This window comes from Chionomys nivalis, chromosome 25 (assembly GCF_950005125.1).
Source record: "Chionomys nivalis chromosome 25, mChiNiv1.1, whole genome shotgun sequence".
NCBI lineage: Eukaryota > Metazoa > Chordata > Mammalia > Rodentia > Cricetidae > Chionomys > Chionomys nivalis.
This window is the reverse complement of record NC_080110.1, coordinates 19,465,532-19,492,008: the sequence shown is the minus strand read 5'-3', so window position 1 is coordinate 19,492,008 and position 26,477 is coordinate 19,465,532. Positions and strand designations below refer to the sequence as shown.

The 26,477-nt window shown below is 38.0% G+C and overlaps 1 protein-coding gene across 8 annotated transcripts in view; it reads right to left on the bottom strand.

Annotated features, from left to right (window-relative positions):
* Positions 1-26,477, bottom strand: part of Ppp1r12a (protein phosphatase 1 regulatory subunit 12A) — a 115,671-nt gene that overhangs the window by 52,144 nt on the left and 37,050 nt on the right. For all 8 annotated transcript variants that reach the window (XM_057757507.1, XM_057757513.1, XM_057757511.1 and 5 more), the window contains exons 2-3: positions 24,055-24,185; positions 10,418-10,536 (exon numbers count right to left, since the gene is read on the bottom strand). In XM_057757507.1, coding sequence (XP_057613490.1) covers positions 10,418-10,536; positions 24,055-24,185 — 250 coding nt within the window. The remainder of the gene's footprint in view (positions 1-10,417; positions 10,537-24,054; positions 24,186-26,477) is intronic.

Here is a 26,477-nt window from a genome sequence, read left to right as displayed (position 1 = left end):
ATCCATATATACAACTGTCTGGCTAGGATCTTCCCACTCACCCACCCACCCACCCTCCTCTCCAGCCAGGCAGACAGTGAGTGCCTACATTATGAGACGTGAAGCTGCTTTTAATTATAAGGCAGAAAAAGTTATACCTGAGAAAAAAAATAAAACAGGACAAAATGATTGAGATTAATGAGGAGAAGCTATTCTACAGGTTGGCAGAGAATAGTCTCTAATTAAAATGATGCTATCACTGTTTAGAAAAGAGGGAATGAAGTACCAGTTGGCTCCTGGGTGGGAATCTATCTACACAGAATGTTCTCTTTATAAAGGATGTCAAGCTTTCTATAGAGGACAGTGAACTGCGTAACCTAGTCATCTTAATTTAGAAGCATCACTTCTGCTGAAACGTGAGACATGGAATAGCTGTCACAGTATGGAGGCTACTACAGTGACTCAACCAGGAGACAGAGGTCACCTTAACTAGAGTGGTACTAGGAAAGGCAGAGAGGTGGTTCACTCTGGATGCTTCACGGTAGATCAATCTCTGGTAATTTGAACACAGATATTAATTTGGATACAGAAGAGAATACGTCACACACACACAAAATAATACAGCATATTTAAAAAAGACATGACTTTATTTTGAATTTATTTATTTGACAGGGCCAAATAAAATAATGCAGGTTTTACTTTTAAACCTAGTGATTTGTTGGTGCTGACCTTGGAGGAAGGCTTACTTTGTAGAAACTAGTTCTACTCTTAAGCGTTCCAACTTCCATCAACCATTTGTAAGTAGTTTCATATGCACGATTGTCCTTCCTCACACAAACCTAGTTAGAGATTGAGATCAGCCAAGTAACAGCCTGAGGAGCAGAAAAACACTGAAAAAACCGCAGTGGGACACCGCCATGTATATCTCAAACTCAGCAGTAGAAGTTTAGCAACTTCCGGAAACTAGCTGTTGCTGCAGCTACCAAGTATCTGTGGTCACCACTGTCCTTTTACCATACAATACTCTCCGATTAGCTACCAGATTCTGAGGGGCCATCTCCTAGTCTGTCTTCTGACAGTTCCTATCACTAGTTCACTTCACATTGGACTCTGATCATGAACTGAACTTATCCAATTCTTCCAGTTCAAAACCCCTACCACTGTCAGATGGGAATAGCCCAAATTTGGTCATTATGTCTCTCTAAAATTTTTCAACGGCTAAACATCTCCCATGAGACAAAGCTAGACGTCTTGTAAGTAGCAGACACGGTCATCTCTCGTCTTCCTCTTCTACCTTCAATCGGTGTGAACATCTAGATCTCCATCCAGGGTCCCAAATGTGCCGTGCTGTTTAAGCAATCATCTCCTACACAGATCATATCTTTATTTTGCCTGCTTGGCAAATTACCACTTCCCAGGACACAGCTCTTTTTAGAAGTTTTTCTACTTTCACCATCTTAAAGCATTCAGACTCTGACTTTGGTGTTTATCTATCTTTATCCAATTACAAAGCAATCACTCCCAGCAGTCTCCTTGGGATTGAGGCCTTCTTCTGGAAGGCTCAGGAGACCCAGGAGGTAAACAAAATGTCACATAGCTGAGAAAGCAGAAACTTACAAGATTCTTAAAAGTCCCTCCTCAGAGAAACCCTCTCTCAAAAAACAAAACAAAACAAAAATCCCTCGCCAGCCTTACAGAAGGAGACTGACCAACTGGGAAACGAGAGTTTTAAATTATACAGAGAGCCCCAAGGACACAGCTTAAGTTCACTGTCACTCTTGTTAAGTCAGGCTTCTCAGTGGGACAGCTGCACTTGAGTCATCCCTGCTCCTGTAAGCGACCCCTCACCCATACACCTGTTGGAAACACCAAGAAAAGCTCACTGGCTCTCCAAGTGATCACTGGTGCAGTTCTGACTTCAGTTTGTCAGGGGCTCCCTCTCTGAAGTAGAAAGATTTGTTGCATTGCCCTGGGGGGAAAAAAAAGGTTCTCACACTTTTTTTTGAAACAGGGTTTCTCTGTAGCTTTGGGGCCTGTCCTGGAACTAGCTCTTGTGGACCAGGATGGCATCTAACTCAGAGATCTGCCTGTCTCTGCCTCCCGAGTGCTGGGATTAAAGGTATGCACCACCACGGCCCTACCTCCAAATCTTGCCAAAATAATCCAAGTTTAAGGTATGCTGTAAAGGAAACCTTATGGAAAATTAGCAAAGAAAATCCCTCTCATGTTTTAGGTGCATGAGAGTTCTGCCTGCACGAATGTCTGTGTACCACCTCTATGATGGATGCCCAGGGAGGTCAGAAGAAGGTGTTGGGTCCCTTAGAACTGGAGTTACAGCTGACTGTGAATCATCATGTGGGCACTGGGAATGAACCCAGAACCTTGGGAAGGATAGCCAGTGCTTTTAGCCACTGAATCATCTGTCCAGACCTCTCTTCCTTTATTCTTAAAACAACTTTTAATGCAACTAATATTTAGTTCATAAAAAAATCTAAAATGAAATAAAACTATCAATAAATCATGTAATTTATGTTGGTAAACCTGTTTTAAAATTCCAGAGCTTTGACAAACTGACTTGTGGTGCTGAGAAATCCCTAATTTATTTGGTTATTAGTATCACAGATTAAGACATAGAACTGAACCCAGACTGGCTGACACTGAACCTCTGACTTGGTACTCACTAGCTGTATTACCATGGGAAGAAAATAAATACACGCCACGCTTCAGATTACTCATTTGTGACCTCATAGGGTTATTTTGAAGATTAATATATATAAAGTTTTAGTACAGGAATCAATAAAAGATGTTAGCAATTAGCACCAGCTCTAAAACTCTGATTCTACTTTTCTTTTATTACCTTATCATCTAAGAGAAATAAAACCTTACTATCTACCTAACAGGTCCTTCAGTCATCTGCTACAGTTCTGACACCTTTAAACAATGCAAAGGAAGATAAAATTGAGTAGGATATATTCAAGTGATTAGACTAACAACTGTCATAGTAAGTTACAAAACAAAAACAAAAACAAAAAAAAACAACAACAAAGAAAAAACGTAGCCAAATCTCTCAGTCATAATAAGACAGCAAATTTATCTGTGCCTGGCAGTGGTGGTGCATACCTTTAATCTTGGGAAACAGAGGCCGTGATCTCTGAGTTCAAGGCCAGCTAGGTCTACCGAGTAAGTCCCAGGACAGTCAGGGCTACAAAAAGAAAGTCTGTCTCAAACAAACAAAGAAACAAATTAAGCAAAAAACCAAAAATCTGTAACCTTAGCTTAAGTGCACGCGCGCGCAAGCACACATACACACAAACACAATATAAACCAAAAATTCTTTTAGCTTCTGCTTAATCATTACTAATTTCAAAGAACATTTCCTTAAGTATAACTATTTACTACTCAAGTGTAGAAGAATACGAAAGTAAAAGGCCAGCACTCAGGAAGCTGAGACAGGAGCATCTAGAATTTAAGGCCAGATTGGGCTACATACCATGTGAGTTACAGGCTGGCATGAGCTACAGAACAAGACTCTCTTTTTTAAAAAGAAAAACTCAAAGGACTATTTAACAACAGCATGAGGCTGGAGAAGGCTCAGCTGCTAAGTGGTACTTGGCACGGTGCAATCCCAGCAGGGAAGGCTAATGAGTCGCTCAGGCTCCACAACCTAGTTAGTCTAGCTAACCTGTGTGCTGAGTTCAGGACAGCGAAAGACCCTGCTTTAAAATCGGGGAGTGCCTGAGATCCAACACTGAGTTGTGCTCCGCCTTACCTCTGTGGACACATGTAGAAGTGCCCCTGCATACACATATTTAAACATAAGAATTCTGATACCACAGTGATATGAGCAAGGTATGCTGGCATACATCTATAATTTGAGTGCTGAGAGTCAGAGGGAGAAGAAGCTGAATTTGAGGTTAGCCTGCAATACAGGGCAAGAGATTGGAGACAGGGAGGGATAATTAAAAAAAAAATTATCTCTGCTAAAGATATATTAAAGGTGTTCCATTTGAAATTATTAAAATTTGAACTTTCCTTATAATTGCTTTTTTAGAATTAAGCTATTTTATATAAACACAATTGTCATCATAAGAATAAAATGACAGGGGGCTGGAGAGATGGCTCAGAGGTTAAGCAACCAGCTGTTCTTCCACAGGTCGTGAGTTCAATTCCCATCAACCACATGGTGGGTCACAACCATCTGTAATGAGATCTGGCGCCCTCTTCTGGTGTGTCAGCATACATGGAGGCAGAATGTTATATACATAACAAATCTTTTTTAAAAAAAGAATAAAATGACATTAAAAAGTACTTTCTAGGACACATACAATAAAACACTGCATTACAATGACTGAATATAAGTTCAATGTATCTTTTGAGTGTTTATTTTTTTGTCTGGGCGGTGGTAACACACACCTTTAATCCCGGCACTCGGGAGGCAGAGGCTGGCGGATTTCTGCGAGTTTGAGACCAGCCTGGTCTACCAGAGCTAGTTCCACGATAGGCACCAAAGGTACAGAGAAACCCTGTTTCGAAAAACCAAAAATAAAACAAAACAAAAAACAAAAACAAGTAGTTTATTTTTATGTATGTGTATGTATGTGTAAGTGTATGCTATGTGTGTGGGGAGTGCCCCGGGAGGCAGTTGGGGTTATAGTTAGTTCAGAGCTGCCAGACATGGGTTCTGAGAACAGAACTCACGTCTCTAGATGAGTAGCAATTGCCCTTAACCTGCTGAGCCATCTCTCAAGCCCCAAATTCAACCTATCTTGTCATATTCTGGAATATTACAGTATTATTACTTCTTTCTGCATGAACTTGGCAAGCAACCAAGCTTCAGTTCCTCATCTGTAAAATGGGGTTAGCAGTACTATAAACACCACAGAACAGCTGATCATGAAATCAAAGAATACGCAGGAAGTTCCACACCCATTCTGCACCGACAGGAGTGCAGGGCCTTTGTATACCACTATCAGTCTCTCTTCCTGTGGATTTCTCACACTGACATCTCCATCAATTCCATCAGTACTATCTGGATGTCATGGAGCATACTATAAGCCTAGAACATTCCAAAGTCTAACAGTCCCAGAACCAGTTTCTGCTTCGTCCCATTTTCCCTTGTGAATTATGTAAGCATCACTTCTTCAACTGCAAACTTCAGTGAATTGCTTTAACTAATATGTCAACTCTATAGTCAGTTTTCAACTGTATCACTTTATCTCCAGTTCCTCAACAAAGTCCCACCTTTTTCCATCTTAAATAACTAAGTTTTGGCTCATATCATTTTCACTCAGACTACTTAAAGAAATTAAACTTTAAAAAACGCCTTCTTAAGGAATACACGCTTCCTGGCATCATACATTGTTTCACCGCCCACACGATAACCCTTTTCATTATAAAAACCTAACCCAACCAAATGAATTCCCCACAGAGCTTCCCATCTTTCCAATGTCTCCAAAAAAAAAATGTCCTTTGCCATCTGTCTCCAGTCTATCTTTTCAAGACTTACCTTTAACTACTTACATCTTAACTTATTATTTATAGTCCCATAGTCATAAATGCTCGACATAAACTATGGACCCAATTCCTTTACTTGGTACATATCCCCTTTCTGCCCAAGCAAACTGCCTCCAAACACTATCCCTCTGAAACATTTCCTAGCCATGGCAGTTACTCTTAGAACATGCTGTCCTTACAACACATTGTACACATACACACGATGTTGTGATGCTCAAACGTTTGCTATTTTTTTCCTAGAATGAAATCATTGAGAAACAAGATTCTCTAATTCTTTTGTTGCTGCTGTATTTAACACTTAGAACATCTGTCAGTACATTAATCAATAGTAAATAGACTGTTATAAACTGGCCTTGATCACAGCTATACTAGCAACTTCTTTCTTCTTTTTAATGTTTTAAATTTCAGACAAAGCAGAACCCAGGTTGGTCTGGAATCCATGTTCTAGGTTCCTTCCAATATGGGTCCGCTTGGGTCCCGGCAAAATAGGCCCATAGTACCAAGACCACTTGTACCTATACCTACTGTCCATAGTAACTAATGTTAAATAAACAGCAGCATGAAAACCCTTACTTTATTTACACAGTTATCACTGTTTGGCAGAAAATTACAGCTTTCCATCTGAATACACATCATGGCAAAATGGACGATAAAGTTATTTTTCTTAACCACATAAGGCAGCACACGTGTAATCCCAGTACTCAGGAGTCGGAGGCAGGACGTGAGCTTGAGGCAGCCCTAGCCACAAGGCAAGGCCCTTATCTCAAAGAAGCAAAACAACAACAGAAAGGTTATTTATTACGCACCTCTTCTTTCAGATTCCTCAGCTTCTTCTAGAAAATCCACTGCAGTGGAAACACTCACCCAGCGTTCCCATGTGTTCCTGTTGTATAACTACTTCTCTAATGTGTGCTACTTCTTCTGGGCCCTGGTTGCCTTTTAGAATCCTCTAGTCCTACTTCAGCTGCTTACATTATTTCCTCAGAAATGGTATAAGCCTGCACGCCCTTCAACAATGAACAGAGAATGAGAATGTGGTATAAACACTGTACTGAACAGCGACATGAAATTTACAGGAAAATAGGCAGATCTGGTAATTATATTAAGCTTTGAGGTACCTTGGATTCAGAATAGAAAACACCACCTGTTCTCTCTCACTTGTGCATCCTGGCCTAATTCTTACTGTGTAACTGTACAGGTATGAGTCATGACCGCACAAGAGGAAGAAGATGGTCTTCAGGAAGGAGTATGGGGAAGGCACAGAATAAATGAGGTGAGAGTGAAAGGGCAGGAGTTGAAGTGTCACAGCAAGCTATCTGGGAGTGCCCTAAGAAGACCCATTGCTTCATGCTCTAACTCAAAAGGGATTCGTTCAGTTGCGATGCCTGCTTATTTTCAGCAAACCAGTAGTCACATGATCTCTCTAGTCCTAAGGAATGAGAAGATTCCATTTTCCAGAGTTTTACCTACTCCTTTATAATCTTTATTTTCTAACTTCCCGATGAAGCATAATTTAGCATAAGCCTACTCTTTAAAAACAATACCACTTATCTTTCCTCAATTATTTAACTTTAGTAGAACAGATTGTTTGCCTGTATGATCATAGCTTAAGTGTGGAAACCATACACAGTAATTTTATAAACACACATTTTAAGTTAAAAAAAATTAAATGTTTAAGGCAAAATACACATAAAAGTTGCCTGATGTGGTATTCCCCTCTGTATGCTGTGAATACCATTGGTTAATAAAGAAACTGGCTTGGCTTGATAGGGTAAAGTAAAGCTAGGTGGGGAAAACTAAACTGAATGCTGGGAGAAGGAAGGCAGAGTCAGGGGAGAAGCCATGGAGCCACCATCAGAGACAGATTTGATGAAACCTTGCCGGTAGGCCACAAACCTCAGGGTAAAATATAAAATAATGGAGATGGGTTAATTCTAGATGTAAGAGCTAGCTAGCAATATGCTTAAGTAATTGGCCAAGAAGTGATTTAATTAATACAGTTTCTGTGTGGTTATTTCAGGAGTCTGGGCAGCCGGGAAATGAACAAGGGCCTCCTCCTTACTACAGTTGTCATCTTGAATATTCTGTGTCTTCTGTTCTGCAGCAGTGAGAACTGAGCACAGAATATGTGCTATACTAAGTGAAAACTCTATCACTCACTACACTTCCATTGCCTTTTTGGTTTAAATTTATTATTTTTTTAATTCAAGCATAACATAAGGCAGATATTTTGTGTACAATCGGGAAAGTTTTAATAGACACACATACCTATGTAATCATTACCACACTCAAGCTAAATAACAAAAGTTTCACTCAAACTTCTTCATGTTCATTATAATTTTCCCTCTTGCCACTGCTGATATTACCCAGTACTAGATCACCACTCATTTGTAGCTTAGCTTGTACTTTAGAGAATTTTATAAAATGGAATCATTTAGCAGCGATTCTATTTAGCTCCTCTCCTTCCCCATAACTGATATATAACTATGCTACAGGTACTTCTGACCTCCCTTTTAAAATAAATATACTCAAATATTCTATTTAGTTATCTGAAAAAAGTTATAATTGTCAACCCATTCATAATTTTTGAATAATTAATAATTTCTCTATTGCAAAGCCTGGAGCCATTACAACAGAGAAATAATAGTTTATGGTTTATTAACACGTGAATCACTACCAAAGCACATAGGCAACAGCCTTGAAGACTGGTTACATGCTTTCATGATTTTTTAAATGTATAAGATCAAATGTAAGTTGCCTAAACATTGTTGGAAATTTATATCTTATAATCTTTCTTACATACACAGACTACATCTTAAAACAGTTTGGCATGTCTTTTCAACTTAAGGAAGGTTATGAATTGGATAGAAACTCAAAAATATACTACTTTCTGAATTAGTGATTCTATTCTCATATGGCTAGGCAGCAACAGCAAGCTGTAGGTCCTAGCCATAGACCCACATGGGTCATCTTAGTCACTTTTAACACGTATTCCATGAGTGAAGTATATTAACAGCTATTTAATAAACCCGAAACTCCTTTATCTTATAAGACTGAAATTCTTTACTCATTAAACAACTCTTGGAAGTATTCTCCTCTCAGACATTGTTCAGCATCTTCCTCCTTTCCTCTTCCTTTCTTCTTGGGTTATCCCAAGGTAGTCCATATGGGCTTGGAACTGAAATTCCTTCTGCATCTGCCTCCCAATTACTAGTTTTACAGAAATGCGCCCACACATAGCTGTACTTTCTCTACAAATCTGACTATTCCAGGTACATTGTATAGATGTAATTTTACAGTTCTTGTCCTTTTCTCTGTGGCCTCTATCACTCCACATGCTCTCTTCTAGGTTGACTAGTACATCAGAAGGTCCTTTCTTCCTAAGGCTTTAATAACAGACCACTGCACTTATGCACTGCTTTTTGTTTATTAGTTCTCCATTAGTAGACACTTGGTTTTTTCTACCTTTTGGTAATTGTGAACAAGGCTGCTACAAACATGAGTGCACAAATTTATCTTTAGGGACTCTTTTGTTTTGGGACATACCTCCAGAAGTAGAACTGCAATATCATATTATATGTGTGTTTTAAAAATCCCTTCAAGAGATATGACATATTCCATTTCTACTATAGTTCAGCATCTTCAGAACCCTCTAAATTGTAGTGCGACTGTCACTACAGCCGACTCTGTAATCCCCATCACAACTGAAAAGAGCTCTGTCCTCATTAGCAACCATTCCCTATCACAAAGAGGTTCCTCTTACCGGCTATCTCCATGTTGTATCTCCAAATTCACATATTCAACTGTCTATCTAACGGGCAAAACAAACTCAGCATATTTAAATGAACTTCTGATCTTCTTCTGAAACAATTCTCCTCACAATCTTTCTATTTAAATGGAAACAGTCCATTCAACGTTCACTGAAAGACCTTGGACTCTTTTTCTTACATACCCTTTATCTTATCACTCAATACTATTCTTGGTCAAGCTATCAAACTATACTCACAATCCTCTGATGGAGACATGATGGCAAATACTTGTAATCAAAGCATTCAGGAGGCTGAAGCAGGAGAATTGCTGCAAGTTTAAGGTTGGTCTAGGCTACACAGCAAAACCCTGCTTCATCCCCATTACTACATATATGTACATGACACACAGTCACATCCCTTCTAGTCACTGAATCTACACCCAGTCATGTCTAACTCCATTGTAACTAGATTACCACAATTATTTCCTAAATATTACACTTTGACTCTTCCCTTCAATCTATTCCTGGCATAACAACCAGAAACTTCTAAACATCACATTCCATTCACCCTTTGCCTCGACCCTTCCAACAGCTTCCTAATTTACTAAGGTTAAAAGCCAGATTCCGTAAGACCTGTGGCCTGCTGTTACTGCCCAACTTCATCTAGCAATCTTATTTTTGCTCTGCCACTTTGATCCTGCTAGTCTGCTTAGTGCAGTTTTGCCTACATCAGGTGTCTTCTCACCCTTATATTCATCGCTTCCTGTCTAGAATGTTCTTTTCCCAGAGTCATATGACTCACCCTCTCCCCTCATTCAGAGCTCAGCTCAAATGTTCCCATCAGTAGCATTTATGGCCATCTCGTTCAAATCTGCAAGGTGACACCTCTGTCTTGTATGTCCTTTTGCTTGTTCTTTCACTCTGAAGTTATTGTATACACTTTTATGTCTCAAGTCTTATGATACATATTCCAAATTTTTAAAACAATGTAGAGATAGGAATTACTTTTTTCAAATAGAATAATTCTATACATAAAATCATTAAAAAGACTGTTAAAATTTATTCAAATAAGATTGTCATTCAATGGCAACAGATACTTTTATCAGGGAAGTCATGTATGACATTCTTTCTAAAATAGTTCCAAACAAGTTCCCCTTTTATTGTTTTTTATATTACCTTGCCGATTAACCTCATTTTGAAGTAGCTCTTCCATTGCTTCCTCCTCTGCAATATCTAAAGGTGTGTCTCCTTCACTGTTGACAGCTCCTACATGTGCTCCTTGACCAATCAGGAACCTGCAAAATCAAAAGAAGGCTAGCTAAAGGAACACTGCTGAAATGAGACAATGTGCACCCAACAGTAAAGTTCTCATGTCAGGACAGCAACAGGGACAAAAATAATAAAAGTGCATATTATTTAAACAAAAACGATCACAGAAATTTGAAATTCTTAAATTTTTTAAAAATATTTATTTATTTATTATGTGTACAGCATTCCTTCCATGTGTGCCCCAAGCCAGAAGGGGGCACCAGGTCTCATTACAGATGGCTGCGAGCCACCATGTGGTTGCTGGGAATTGAACTCGGGACCTCTGGAAGAGCAGTCAGTGCTCTTAACCACTGAGCCATCTCTCCAGCTTCTACAGACATACTTAACAAAATGTAAAGTTTTAATAAAAATTAGAAAGCCTTTCACAGCATCATTTCAGACTGCCCCCAAGACATCTACTTTTTCCACCTGGACTGGTTTTCTAACTGAGCTTCATGCTCCCTGTGCCAATTCTATGAGAAGTGGGCTTTATTTTGTTGCGCTTTCTTCCCCTGAGACAGAGTCTCACCATATGACTGGCCTTGAATCCTGAGTCCTGCCTTATCTTCCCAGCTACTACAATTTCAAGTATGTTCAACTATAATGAAGAAAGGTTTTAATAAAAATTATTACTTAATAACAAGCAATAATTTACTGTTAGTAATAATCATCTGGAATAGAATTCACTAGGCTCACGAAAGTCAACTGACTTATTAGAATGATTAAGGGAGGCTAAGAAAGGAGGACTGCTACCAAGTTCAAAACCAGCTTGGGCTACAATAAGACCCTGTGTTAAAAAAAATAAAGAAAGAAAGAACAGAGAGTGAGCCGTGCTGCTCGGCAGTGAGCAGATATTCACTGAAGAGGACTAGAGCTGGTTTCATAGCATTAATGTCAGGCGGCTCAAAGCCACCTCTAACTAGCCGGCTCCAGAAGATCCAATGTCCTCTCCTGGTCTTGAAGGATACCAGTACCCTGCACATATTCATACATAGATACAAATAATTAAAAATAAAATAAATCTTGACTGCTGAAGAGATGGCTCAGGGTTAAGAGCACTGGCCGCTCTTCCAGAAGATCCAAGTTCGATTCCCAGCACCCACATGAACTCTAGTTCTAGGGGATCTGATGACATCTTCTGGCCTCCAAGGACATGAGACACACATGTAGTACACCAATATAAATATATGAAAAACACACAAACTAAAAGAATTTTCAAAAGTTTAAAAAATTATATTTTATGACATTATTTTAAAATAGTAGTTACGAGGACAATCACTATGAGGATACCGATCATATTAAAACAAACAGAATGGCAACTACAATACATCTTAGTTTTCTACTATTTTGGTAAATAGATTATAATGTTTACACTTGTGTACTTTATGCAACTAAAACATGTTTTTTAGAAAATTCTCACAGGAGTTCTAAAACTTGACAAAGGAATCTAGATGCAGAAAGATTATTAATTCTCTTCACTTTATCAAATGCATACCTCGTATAATCATTTACCCATTAACATTCCCCACACCATTACCCAACTTAAACCTTTGAACGGCTCACCGACAAAGTATGAATGTCCTTCAATGACTCACCGCTGCCTTTTTATTCAACGTCATTCTTCTTGTCACATACTTTGTTTCCACATGTAATTGGGCCTTTTCCTGTTAGGACAATGTTTTTGTGAGATGTGTCTCTTGTCCTTCTTCACCTGCCTAAGGCACCTTCTCATTGGTTTGATAAGGAGTTAAATGGCCAGTAGCTAGGCAGGAAGAAGACAGGCAGGACTTCTGGGCAGAGACAGGAACTCTGGGAAAGAATCTGAGGCAGGGGACTGGCTAGCCAGATGTTGTGACAGTGCGACTTACAGTACTGAGGAGGAGGTAATGAGTCCTGCGGTTAACGTAGATTGATATCAATGGGTTAACTGAAGCTTGAAGAGCTAGCTGGGAACAAGCCTACACTTCATTACAAGTGCTTCTGATGAAATGCTAGGGATCAAACCAGGGCCATGAGCATACTAGGCGAGTGTCCTGTCACTCAGCTACAGGCCTAGGACCCCTTAGTCAAGTACAAGTCTATAGTGGGGAAGGGGGAAAAAAACACTCTTTTTTTGTCTTCCTTTACCATGTTCCTTCTTTGCCTAAAGATAAGCACCATCAACAGCACACACAAGATTTTTTAGTGTCTTTGCTATGAATTTGTGTATATAAACATATACACACAGCTACCTTCATTCAACAAAATTAACAAAACTACTCTAAGTGAACTAGAATGTAATTCTTCCAAGTAATTTAAAAATACATCCATAGGAGGCTGGAGATATGGCTCAGAGGTTAAGAGCACTGACTGCTCTTCCAGAGGTCCTGAGTTCAATTCCCAGCTACCACATGGTGGCTCACAACCACCTGTAATGAGATCTGGTGCTCTCTTCTGGCTTGCAAGAAGGATACTGTATACATAATTAAATAAACCTTTAAAAAATACATCCATAGTACATTAAGATCATGTCTTTATTTAATATTACCCCTTTAAAGGACATGCTCTTTCTGCTTTTTCTTTTCTTTATTATTATTTGTTCATCTTACATACCAACCACAGTTCTCCCTCCCCTTCTCACACTCCCCCCAATCCACTCCTCAGAAAGGGTAAGGGGAGTTAACAAAGCCTGGCACATTAAGATGTGGCAGGACCAGGCCCCTCCCCCCTGCATCTAGGCTGATGAAGGCATTCCACCACAGGGAATGGGCTCCAAAAAGTCAGCTCATGTACTAGGGACAGACCCTGGTCCCACTGCCAGGGCTTCCACAAACAGACCAAACTACACAACCATTGCCCACAGTTCGGTCCCATGAAGGCTCCCCAGATGATAGACATGCTCTTAAATGGTCACTTGATGTTATCAATCTTTTTAAAAAAATTGCCAATATGGAGATATAATGCCTTGTTTTTGCTTTATTTGTATTCTTAATTACACAGGAAGCTGACAGTTTCTACTGGTCTTTGTACTTTCCTTTTGTGAAATATGTTTACATATTTTGCTTGTATTTTTAAGGCAGCCAATAATTTAAAAATTATGTTGAGCTGTCTACTCTGCTACATACCAGAATTATAATAATAAACATGGATTATCCTTCAGAGAGCTTACATTCTAGTAGGAGTTAGAAATGCAAAACTGGCAGGGCGGTGGTGGCGCACACCTTTAATCCCGGCACCAGGAGGTAGAGGCAGGCGGACTCTGTGAGTTCAAGGCCAGTCTGGTCAGCAAGAGCTAGTTTCGGAACAGACTCCAAAGTTATAGAGAAACCCTACCTCGAAATACCTGCCCCTCCATCCCAGAAAAAAAAAAGGAAATGCAAAATTGTCTGTAATCCCAAGGCTGAGACAAGAAGATGGTAAATTCCAGCTAATCTTGGCTACATAGCAAAGCCCTGTCTTAAACAAGGAAATAAACAGCATTAACAAAAAATAAAACTGTTAAGTCTCAGAATGAAGTGCTATTTAAAGATAAGATGAATATTCCTTATCCAAAATGCTTGGGACTTAAAGTGTTCTGAATTACATATTTGGGGTTATTTTTTGAATAATTACATATACTTAATAAAGTATCACAACAATGACCTTAAGACTAAACACAACATATAGCCAACATCAATTTTATACTTTTAGTATAACTGTGCTTTGACTTGGCTGGAATATGAGGTTAGGTGTGAACTTTGCATCTGTGCCGGTTTTGTTTTTGTGGTTTTTTTCAAAGAGTATTTTGGATTTTAGATTAGGAATGTGGTAATAAAACTGATTGGAAATCAAGAAAAGATTATCTGTTGAATGTGTAATTTCATTTCAACAAAATAAAGCACACACACACACTAGAGGGACAATGTATTCTAGTAAAAGGGACAGAAAGAATTGTGTCTCGGGGACTGAAGATGTTTTCTTAGAGTAACTGAAAAGACTGATCAGACGCTACATCTCCAGCACATGCGACACACAAACACACACACACACACACACACACACACACGAGACACAGAAACAGAAAGTAGAGAAAGACTATGTGCCACACAGTTACTGGAGACTACGCCTAAGCGGTACATTTAGGAAAGATCTGTATCCGCTGCTTTGGGTGCAGACTGGGAAAGATCCTTTAGTTATATAAGTTTTCTGTAGTATGTTCAGCTTTCAAACAAAACATTAACATACCAGTCTAAACCTTAATATTTGAAACTTATTCATGGAACTTCTATAAAGAGAGATTATACTTGAATTGAGGCATATAGCTTTAACATATGTAACAGAAAACTAAAAAAGAATATTTTCTTAAATATTCCAAACAGAAAAGATGTGCGAAACTGCTCTGTGTCAAGACAGTATGTAAGTCAATCTGGCAGGCAAACCTCAGAGACTACATTCAGAATGCGTCTATTGCGGTGTTAGAAGTCACTCAAAGGATATACAGACTGAAAACGAAATACACACCTCAGAGCAACTGCCATGGTCAAAGGGTGAGTTTTATGAAGCACAATTTCAAAGAAACACCCATCAAAGCCAAACAATCCAAAAGCACACAAGAATGACAGATGCCCGAGAAATGAAAAAAAGCCAAGTTCGGCAACTGCTGAAAAAGCTCAGTCTAGGAAGTGTGTATTCATGCATTCAGCATATACTTGATGAAACCATGTAGTATTCTAGAATTATCATTTATAACTAAATATTTTATAAGGACATACAAAATTAAACAATCTCACAGCATCAATTTTAATCTATAACTCAAAAGTTGGCTGGCCCAGACAAGCACTCTCTTTATGTTCTGAAGAATCTGAGCTCAGCACTCAACTCTCATATCTGGTTGACATTCATTAACTTGCTAACATCTTTGGTTAGTTCCAACAATAACAACAGTGACCACCCGCCATTTCCTAAGGTTTTTGTGTGCATACTCAAACACTGCTCCTAACAAAGCAAAAGGAAGCCAAAGAACAAGCCCATGCAGCATTAAGCCAAACTGTAACATTTGTTGGCACAGATAACAGCACTACGAAGAAAAAAATCCTTTGAGCTAAAAATAAACTTGCATTAAAAAATGTTATGTTTTAACTGGCAAAGAATACATTGAATTAGAAGGACAGAATCTTAGACTTGAAGAAATCCATGATGTATATTATAAAATTGTATTTTGGTTGCTACTGAACCTTTCCCACTGGTACCCCAAAGGAGAGTAACCAAAATGAACTTCCTAAACTTAAATAAACTTAACCATATAATCCTCCCAATTATTAAGGCAAGAAAAGAGGCATAATCTTGTTTGGGCTGAAAATGCAAATTTGAAAAGCTAGACTATCTTGACTCAAATACTAGCTCTGTCATTTCCTACATGTGATTTTTCTTTGACTTGTTTTCTTCATTTATTAAGACTTATTAATATATCATTCTTCATCAGAATCTAAATTTCATATTTCAGGAAAATAATACAGAATTTACATATTCACCAATTTGAGGCAGCATTCTATAATCAAACTCATATGTCTATAAAAAGGAAATTTATAATTATGTAAAGACTGCACCATTTGTGATCATGTTCTATTTCACTCTAGAACTACACCAAACCTGTGAATCACATTCCCTGGGGTTTCAGGAGTTTGGGATTATACACAAGGCAGCTATAGGATAGCAAAATACATTTTCATGTGACTTTAAAGAGCTGAGATTATGTTAAGGACTGAGAACAGTGAAAAGGCACATAGTAAACACCGGGCAAATGTCAGCTGTTATTGCTACCACTGCAACTACCTTTTACTTTTCCTGCCTGCTTTAATGCCTTAGGTCAATGAGTCATGTTTTTTCCTTATTACCACTGCGAATCTCGCTGCCACTGCTCTAGTTTCCTTGTTCCTTGTCTCCCTGGTCTGTCAAAGACAGTTGACCTAACAGAATAGACTACATATGTACCCCACCAAAAGACAAACTCAGCATGGCAGAGAAGTCTCTGCATGCTGTACCTGATATTCTCTCCACAATCTAGTGTCTGCATGAAAATACTAGTCTAAAGAAGCCCCTGTATCAAGATGAGCATTTGCATTGTTAACCCCTCCCCCAAGCCCCGGTGGATCAAAAAATACAACAAATATAAAACATATTTCCTTCAACACCAAAAAGATAAATTATAATAATTTACTCATCCTATATTGAAGACCAAGCATTTGGATGTCTCTAATATCTGTAAGTGTATGGCAAGCCACATCTGTAATGCTTTAGCTATGCATTCAAAGCAGATATTTCAAATTACAAGCAAAGCAATCTCTATGCATAATCTAGTTTTTTCTTCCAATCTTTCAGTTGTCTCGCCAACATCTGCTTATGTAACAGTAGGACTTGCCTTTGAGTCTTTCTCAAGTATTCATGTTATTACAGCAAAATTTCACTTTTAGCATGTTTCATCTATATGGGACTATTCAAATAAATTACATAATGTAAATAGTACCTTAGTGGCTAAGAAGACATAACCAATTTTTGAAAAATTAGCAATCTAACTGAGCATGGGGTCTAATCTGAAATGTGGTTGATATACAAGCAAATGATTGTTTATGGGTGAAAACTGATTTTCCTTTTGCTGGCAGGAATCAAGTGCAAATAGCTTCTTGGTTAGGAGTGGGACCCCATGACCACTTCCCCTCCGGGCTGAGACTCCATCTTGCTTGTACCTATATAGGTCTGAGCATGTCCCATGCCAAGGGGATGTTGGACAACACAAACATAAAAATACCTGAATGTTACCTTTATTAACTTTATTCTTTGGCATTTTTTTTTTTCTTATTAGCTGTTGCTCTAATACATAAAGTTTGCCTGAAGATCAGAGGGTGGAGCTAGCCACTAGTTAATCATAGAGGTCTGGAGGTCTGTAGAGACAGACAGGAAGTGATATGGCTCAGCGGAAAGAGGACTATAAGCTAGAAAGAGACATGAGGTTGGATCTTTTTCGGCTGAGGAGTTAGCAAGGTAAGAGCTGGCTGTGGCTTGCTCTTTTGTCTCTCTGATCTTTCAGCATTTGTTCCAATATCTGGCTCTGAGTTTTTATTACTAATACCAATTAGAACTTGTACAATATATGGCAGCATGCAGGCAGACGTGGTACTGGAGACAGAGCTGGAGCTAAGAGTTCTACATCTTGAGCCGCAGGTGGCAGAAGGAGAGCACCACCCTGAGTGTAGTTTGAGCATATATGACCTCAAAGCCTGGCTCTACAGTGACTTCCTCCAACAAGGCCATAATCACTCAAACACACGAGTCTATGGGGGCCATGCCTATTCAAATCACTCCAGGTGGGTAGGATCTAGGAGGAGTTGGAGGAAAAGAACATGATCAAATTATATCGTGTAATTTTTAAAAACTAAAACTAAAAATTAAAAAAAAAATACCAATACTGAATTTTAGACAGAGGGACTAAGACCATAAAGGAAGATGTCTAGCTAGTCTAAAGGCTCAGCAAGGAGAGCATAATAGTTATAGAAGAATCTAGAAAATGGCCAAAGATAGAGTCAGAAATTCAGAGTGGTGAATGGCAGACAAATCAGACTCTTGGAGGTCACTGTCTTTCTACCCTGAACACAGTATAAATGCACTGGAGGCTCTGAGTAAGTCTGTGATGTTCCCCAGCTTGAGGTAGTATAACAGCATCCTGTCAGCTACACCAAGGAAAACAGGTGGAGAGAAGAGACAGTTTGGTGCAGGAACTATAACAACCCAGTGTAAAGCAACAGTACCCAGTATCAGAGAAAATAAAGGAGATGGTAAAAAGTAGTTAAGACAGTGGACATATTTTGCTGGTGAGTCAACAAAAGTTTTGTGGATTTTGGTAGAGCTTATGGATCAAAGTTATAAAGAGGAAAGACCAAACCATAACTAAACCACCACCAACATCTTAAAGTTATATCCTTAAATAGCCAAGTCCTTAATGACCAAGTGACAAAGATATGAAGCCTTTTTCCATGCACTATAAATAAGACCATGGAAAATGCTATTTAATGCTACAAGCCTTTTGAGATATAAAATCTTTAATACTGCTCTATAAAAGAAGATACATTAGAGTACCAATTAATCAGGCTATATTCTATGAGATTATATATGGCTAACCTAATACAGGATTAATTTTTTTATATTAGAAAATTTTATGGCTGATGTGGGATTTCCTTCTGTATGCTGTGATTACCATTAATAAATAAAGCAACTGCTTTGGACCTCTAGCAGGGTAGAACTTAGGTAGATGGGGAAAACTAAACTGAATGCTGGGAGAAAGAAAGGGGGAGTCAGAGAGAAATCATGTAGCCCCCCCCGCCAGAGACAGACAAGGGAACTTTAGCCAGTAAGCCACAGCCATGTGGCAATACACAGATTAATAGAAATGGGTTAAATTAATAGGTAAGAGTTAGCCAATAAGAAGCTAGAGCTAATAAGCCAAGCAGTGATTTTATTAATACAGTTTCGGGGCTGAGCAGGCGGGAACCAACAAACAGCCTCCTACAACATATGGCTACTCAAGATAAAAGCATTCCTTAAGCATTTATAGTAGAAGTTTAAAAGGGGAATATAGCAATCAAAGTAAAATACAAAGAACTGTTTCAGCAACTAAAACATTAATTAAATCACTCAAAATATTTTTTAAAATATAGGAATCCCTATATTTCCCAAGAATTAAAAAAAAGACATCTGCCAAGACTAGAGGTATAATTATTTAACTACAATGTGCACTGGTTAATTAAGAAGGACAGGTAAAACTGTGACATACACAGGCATATACACGAAACAAACACACGCCTATCTCTATACCCTAATATGAGTGGCCCCCAGAACAGCATGTCATTTTTAAAATATAGATTGGAGGAATATTTTTGCTATTTTGTCACTTATCTATAAAGGGAGGCTTACTTATTTTCACTAATACTTAGATTTAAAAATCCAATTAGGATATTAGTAGAAAAAATTTTATAAATGACTATTTATAGGGTATAGGAGGAATTACATGATTATTTTACCACTTAATTTTACTGAAAAAATTAAGTGGTATTTTACCTAAAAAAAATTAAATGGAAAAGAATCTAAAGCTAAACTCAACCAATGAACAACATGGTACTGTCAACTTGGTAGCATCACTGAGAACAAAGAATTATTCCAGCTGGATAAAGGGTGCATGCCTATAATCCTCGGCTGAGGGTGGAGATTCATTAGTTTGAGGCCAGCCTAAGCTACATGTCAAGTACCAGGCCAGCACAAGTGATATAATAAAATCTACCCCAAACACAAAACAAAATCATACAACGAATTCACAAGTCAAATACCCTAAAGACAGAAAGAAAATACCAAAAACAAAACACTGTCACTAGTATTGGACACTCGGGTGAATGTATGTGCAATACATGACAAAGCTGATTAGCAATGTTGTGTTATTTTGATCCTATAATGTCTGGTCATGAAGAAAGGACTAAAGAATAACACCTCTACTGGATTATGAACGAAGAAATTACCAATCCAGTAGCAATGTACACTCTTGGAACACATTACAAAAGAGTAGGGCTTCTTCAAGAATGACAGTATAATTTGTTAACCAAGTAAAGGCAACTGTCATAGGCTGAAGTACATCAATATAAACGTATGAGCTTCAAAAGATGCTTAACTTGAAAAGTAACTAGTACGTTAAAATCAACACAGAAAAGAACAGTAAACCAAGGAGAAAAAATGATTGGAGTATAAGTAGAAAATGAAGACATCAAAGCCTTCTAACCTGTAGATGACTTGGTTCTAAAAATAAAGAGGCCCTAAAGTCCCCACCAGAAAACTCTTAGAGGTGATCAAAGCATCAGTAGAACAGTAGAATATAAAAGTCAACATAAAAACCAACAGTTTTACTATATGCCAATAATAAACATTTTGGAAAGAAAGGGGAAAAACTTCCATAACTGCCTCAAAAAAAATTAAATAAAACCCACAAACATCTCGGTAATACCATGAACTATATCACACTAAACCTAACAAAGGAAGGGAAAAGATTCTACAATGAAAACTGTACAAAAGTCACGAAGGAAACTGAAAGACACCAGAAAATGGAAAGATTTGCCATACCCATAGACTAGAAAAATGTATATATACTACCAAAAACAATCTACAGATTCTACACAACTCATCAAAACCCCAAGGTTAAACCATCTTATTCACAAAGAAGCACAAAAGACCTTGATAGTCAAAGCACTGCTGAACAAAAGCACAGTGCTGGAGCTATCAGCATAATCTGTTGCAAATTTTATCACAGAGCCATGGCAGAGCAAGGTACCAGCACGAAACAGACACGGAGATCAGTGGAGTATTAGAGTCAAGCCAAATGTAAACACATGTAGGCACCTGACTTTGGAAAACATGTTAAAAAATATACACTGAAATAGCCTCTTCAACAGACAGTGATGATAGTAAAACTGCATAGCCACACACAAAAGAATGAAACCGGATCCCTATCTCTTCCCTGTATAAAGATCAACTGCACAGGATCAAAGATCTAATCCTCTGAACTGTTAAAATGAAAATAGCAGGGGTAACACCTAAATGGGAGCAGGAAAGACTTTCTGAATAAGACTCCAGTCTCACAGGAAATGATGCCAACAACTAACAAGGGAAATTTCATCAAACTAGAAAGCTTCTGTTTAGTAAAGGGAATATTCAAGTGAAGAGACAGCATAAAGTGAGAGAAAAAAATTTATAGCTTGTATTTTTTACATAAATTAATATCAAGAACACACAAGAACTTAAAAAACTAAAAAAGAAATCAAACAACTCAATAAATGGCATAATGACATGAGAAGAACATTCTTAAAAGATAAAACACAAATGACAGAAAACATTTAAAGATGTTCATTTTCACTACAAGAAATGCACCATCAAAGAAATGCAAATCAAAACTACATTGAGATTCTGTCTCATTCCAGTTGTAAAGGTGGTCATTAAAAAAGACCACCAAATGATGGTAAGGACATGGCAACAGAGAAGCCTGCTCAGAAGTTAAACTAGTGCAGCCACTATGGAAGTCAGAAGTGAACTTTCTCAAAATAGGTCTAAAAGTGTATCTCATATATAACCTTACTATGCCACCAACTTCCGGGCATTTGCACCAAGGATTCTAAGCCAATGGTGCGGCTAGTTTTATGTCAACTTGACACAAGCTAGGGTCATCTAGGAAGAGGGAACGTTAGTTGAGAAAATGCCTTCATCAGATTGGCCTGCAGGCAACCCTGTGGAACACTTTCTTTCTTTCTTTTTTTTAAAATATTTTATTTATTTATTATGAATACAATGTTCTGTCTGTGTGTATGCCTGCAAGCTAGAAGAGGGCACCAGACCTCATTACAGATGGTTGTGAGCTACCATGTGGTTGCTGGGAATTGAACTCAGGACCTTTGGAAGAGCAGTCAGTGCTCTTAACCTCTGAGCCATCTCTCCAGTCCCAGTGTGGAACACTTTCTTAATCAGTGATTGATTGGAGAGGGTTCAGCTCACTGTGGATCACATGGTACCACTCCTAGGAAGGTGGTCCTGGGTTGTATAAGAAAGCAGGCTGAACAAGCCATGAGTGAGCAAACCTGTAAGCAGTATTCCTCTAAGGCCTGTTTTGGTTCCTGTTTCCAGGTTCCCGCCTACAGTTCCTGCCCTGAAGTTCTTCAAGCACGGATGTGACCTGAGAGCTGTAAACTGAAATAATCCCTTTCCTTTCCAAGCTGCTTTTGCTCATGATGTTTTATCACAACAGAAACCCTAAGACACTGATATATCAAAGAGACAAAGGCACATCAATGCTTACTGTAGTACTATTTACAATAGCCAAATTATCGACCCATTTTTAATTAAGTTCTTAGATGTGAATGTATGTATAAAGCCACAATTCTCCAACTGTAGTAATAATCTTGTGAACAAGAGGAAACATGGCTAAGTCTAAAATCTGTAAGTAGGACATTCAGAAGAAAATCCTGAAATGGTCCAAGTCCTTGACGATAATATTAAATAGTTTAATAAATCTGAATGAATGAATGAATGAATGAATGAATGAAGCCATTCTTGAAAACCCACATACCATTGTATAGGACAAATGTCCTAAATTCTGTTACATATAACTGAAGGCATGACAACTGACTCAGTAGGTTTATGACTCAACAGAATCTATGCAAAGAAATTATATATATATATATATATATATATATATATATATATATATATATATATATATAGAGAGAGAGAGAGAGAGAGAGAGAGAGAGAGAGACTGTGCTGACCTGTGAGTTTAATCCCAGCGCTAGGGGTGTGGAGGTGTGGAACTGGATAGATCTCTGCACCTTAGGGGTCAGCCAGCTTCATCTACTCACCTAGTTCCACACCAGTGAGATACCCTGCTTCAAAACTACATTAGAAAGCATCTGATAACAATACCAGAGCTGCCCCCTGTCCTCCAAACACATACACACACATGTGCATGTACATCTGTACTCACAAACACCTCACACATATCTACCAAGACTTCTTTAGTGTATAGCAAACAGTTCAGGCCTCAGAAAGAAGAAACAAACCTCTAACAGATTAGTGGCAAACATAAAATAAAGCTGAAGGAATAAAAATCTTCCTGTTTCTAGGCCAGGTCATTTTTTATTACACTATATTGTCTCCCCTTAAAACATATATATCCAATTTTCATATACATGCAGAAAATAAAAACCACAGTGAGATTCACAATGAAGGTTTACTAAAAGTTAATTACAATAGTCCCTTCTTGCTGCCAACTATGGTCTGCAAACAGTAGTTGGTTCCCCCCTTTTTAACTCTTTCACATAACTTTATGAAAGTATTTCAAAAGTGCTCTACTTTAGTAGTTCTTGTTCATTTTACTGTGCTTAACATATTCAGTATTTAGTACTTGTTAAAATCTGATATAAGAAAGTAGATTATACAATGGTATGCATAGTAATAAAAACTAATTTAACAGAAACACTGTAATATATCTATATTCACATACTAAATGTCTGAACAAAGTACTCATACATAAAAGGCAGTTGAGAATACAGTGACTCTCACTACAAGATGTACTTCCAGAAAATGATCTTAAGAAAAGCTAATGAGGTTAACTGGAGAATTATGCATCATTCTCCGTTTAGCAACGGAACTCAGTTAAGAACGGTTCCTTTCTGACGATTTCATGATTACACAGTAGACAAGACTGCTAACTACTAACCCTGCATCATTCAGTCAGACTATAGCTACACCCAAAAGAAAACAAATGGACAATGTATGCATTATTGATTTTAATACAAAATGCAAAAGGCCCCAGCAGTAAGAAACTTAGTATTTGGATGCACAAGAATTGTTAGCTTTCTTTCCTGAAAAGAATTTTTAGGAATTAAGGTAGCAGGATTAAACGTTCACAAGGATTTTTATAAAATGTTTTTCATATTAGTATAACACTAAAACACAGAACTGGCTTACTCTGCAATATCAAGATATCCACAGGAAGCGGCTGCATGGAGTGGTATCCAGCCTTCATTGTCAGGTTGATTGATATTTGCTCCATTTTCTACCAGAAACTTCACCATATCAACATTGTCATCAATGCAAGCCTGAAAACAAAATAGAAAGCATGACTAGAAAAAAACTGAATCAACAGTCTGAAAAACAAGTCAACAGAATAAAACTTCTGCTTTATGCATCTTTAAATCTATCCTCTGTAAATTAATCTGTAACAATCATGACTGTACAGCCATCAAACAGTACAATGACACTAGATTCCGCGAGTCCTCCCTTAAATCCACATAATAGTATGGCAGGCGACAACTCTTTATGCCAACCCAACCCACTAAAATGCAACAAAACAAATCAAGCCACACATGTAGGCACACATCTGCAGTCTTAGCATCAGGAAGATGGAGGCAAGTGAATGCCAACAATTTGAGGCCAGCCTGATTTACACAGTGAGTTCCATAGCAAGGGCCTGCCTCAACAAAACAAAAAACAGATATACTTAGCAAGCAACGTATTATAACTAAGTAATAACACCTTTACTGACTATAGCGGAGATTTCCAAAAGGTGGTCTATTAGGAGATTAGGGAATGGAAAGGATCCAAGACCCTTTTATGAAATTACCAAATTATTTTCAAAATAACATCAAAAAATTATTTCCCCGTGACTTTGTGACAAGTAACACTTGAAAAGCAAAAGCAGTAGTAATAAAGATGTAAACTGTATCAGATCTCAACTCCTGGGTAGTGTTCGTCTAATACGCTACGGCATAAAGCAGGAAGTATACATTAAAGCCCTTTTCTGGACATGACAGGTGTCTTTAGAAGCGTTTATAGGAGCGGCTTGTTACAACTTGCTACTTTTCTAATGGGCATTACTTTTCCCTAATGACAAGCCACAATGAGTATATGGTGAATTTGATTTCTGGAAAATTGATTTCTTAAAAATGAACAAAATCAGTCTATCATTTCAAGAACAGAAATTAACACCAATACTAGACATGCAACTAATACATCACCAATGTGAAATTCAAGTTTTGAAATGAAAAGTTTTGATTTTAAAATATTCTTTATGTAGCATGAGAAAGGGTGTGCACACACGCATGTGTGTGGAGGTAAGAGAATAATTGTGTGCAGTCAGTTCTTTCCTTCCACCTCTATGTGGGCACCAGACAGACCTCAGACCATAAGTCTTGTAGGAAAAGCACTTTACTTGTTTAGCTATCTCATAGATCAGAAAAATTTATTTCTAAGTTATTGTAATTTTATTTGATATTTTAAATCCTCATTTCTAACACATGACTCTGTAAATATTAATGTAATCTATAAGAACTCATCGAATCTTCAAAACTTAAGCATAAATAAGAAAACCTGGAGAGGGGACCGGAGAGGTGGCACGGAGGTTAAGAGGGCTCCTGTTGTTCTCATTGAGAGCCAGGCTCAGTTATCGATACCAACACATGGTGGCTTACAACTGCCTGAAACTTCAGTCCAGGAAACCCAATCCCAGAATCCCTCACTGGAGAATGGAGAGATAAGAGCACCATGAATAAAGCCAATCAATGCTACAAAGGGAGATCGTATCCTAAAAAAGCATAAACACAAACAAACAAATACCTAACCAGCTCTCAACCAAAGTATCTGCTTATATAGGAAAAGAAACTATCTTCTAAAAAGAAAACAACAAAAAGATCTGAATGGCAAAACTGATCTGAAACTGAAAGATAAAATACACAGCTCCTCTTTTCTGTGCTATCTACAGTAAACTTCATTTTTGTTGACATTTTATTTAACATAATTTCATAGTTGGTTTGTATTCAAAATAACCAGCAAAAGCATATACATGCTGTATTTCAGCATGAGATCCCCCCCCCCCCAGTGTTCTGAGCAAAATCATGGGTGTCAGGGTCCCCAGTGCTGGTATCTAACATTTTATCTGTTGCTACAGAAAGTAGAGAACATAATTATACAAAAATCAAAACTACATTGAGGGTATCACTAAGCTCTTAGGTTAGAAACTCACCACGTCTAATGGGTTGTAATTTTAACAGTGCACCCCCCCCCCAAATTAAAAGTCATTTTGTTGCTGTGCTGTTTAAATAAAATGTCAGATTGCTTAACTAGGACGCAGTTAGCAGAAGTATAGAGAAATTTTTAGCTCATCAATCCAAGTTGAGATGTTGACTATTATGGAGTCAACTCAGCATACGAAGTCCAAGTTTGCAACCATCAGCAAAATTGTACCTATGATTAAAAGATAGTTTTTCCAGAGCTGCAGAATCGCATTCCCAGAATATAAGACAAGGCCCTTCATGCAGCTGGGAAAACAAACTCAAATGTTTCTGAATTCTTGAGACGCTGTCACACCCTCAAGTTCACTAAGGCCCCAAAGA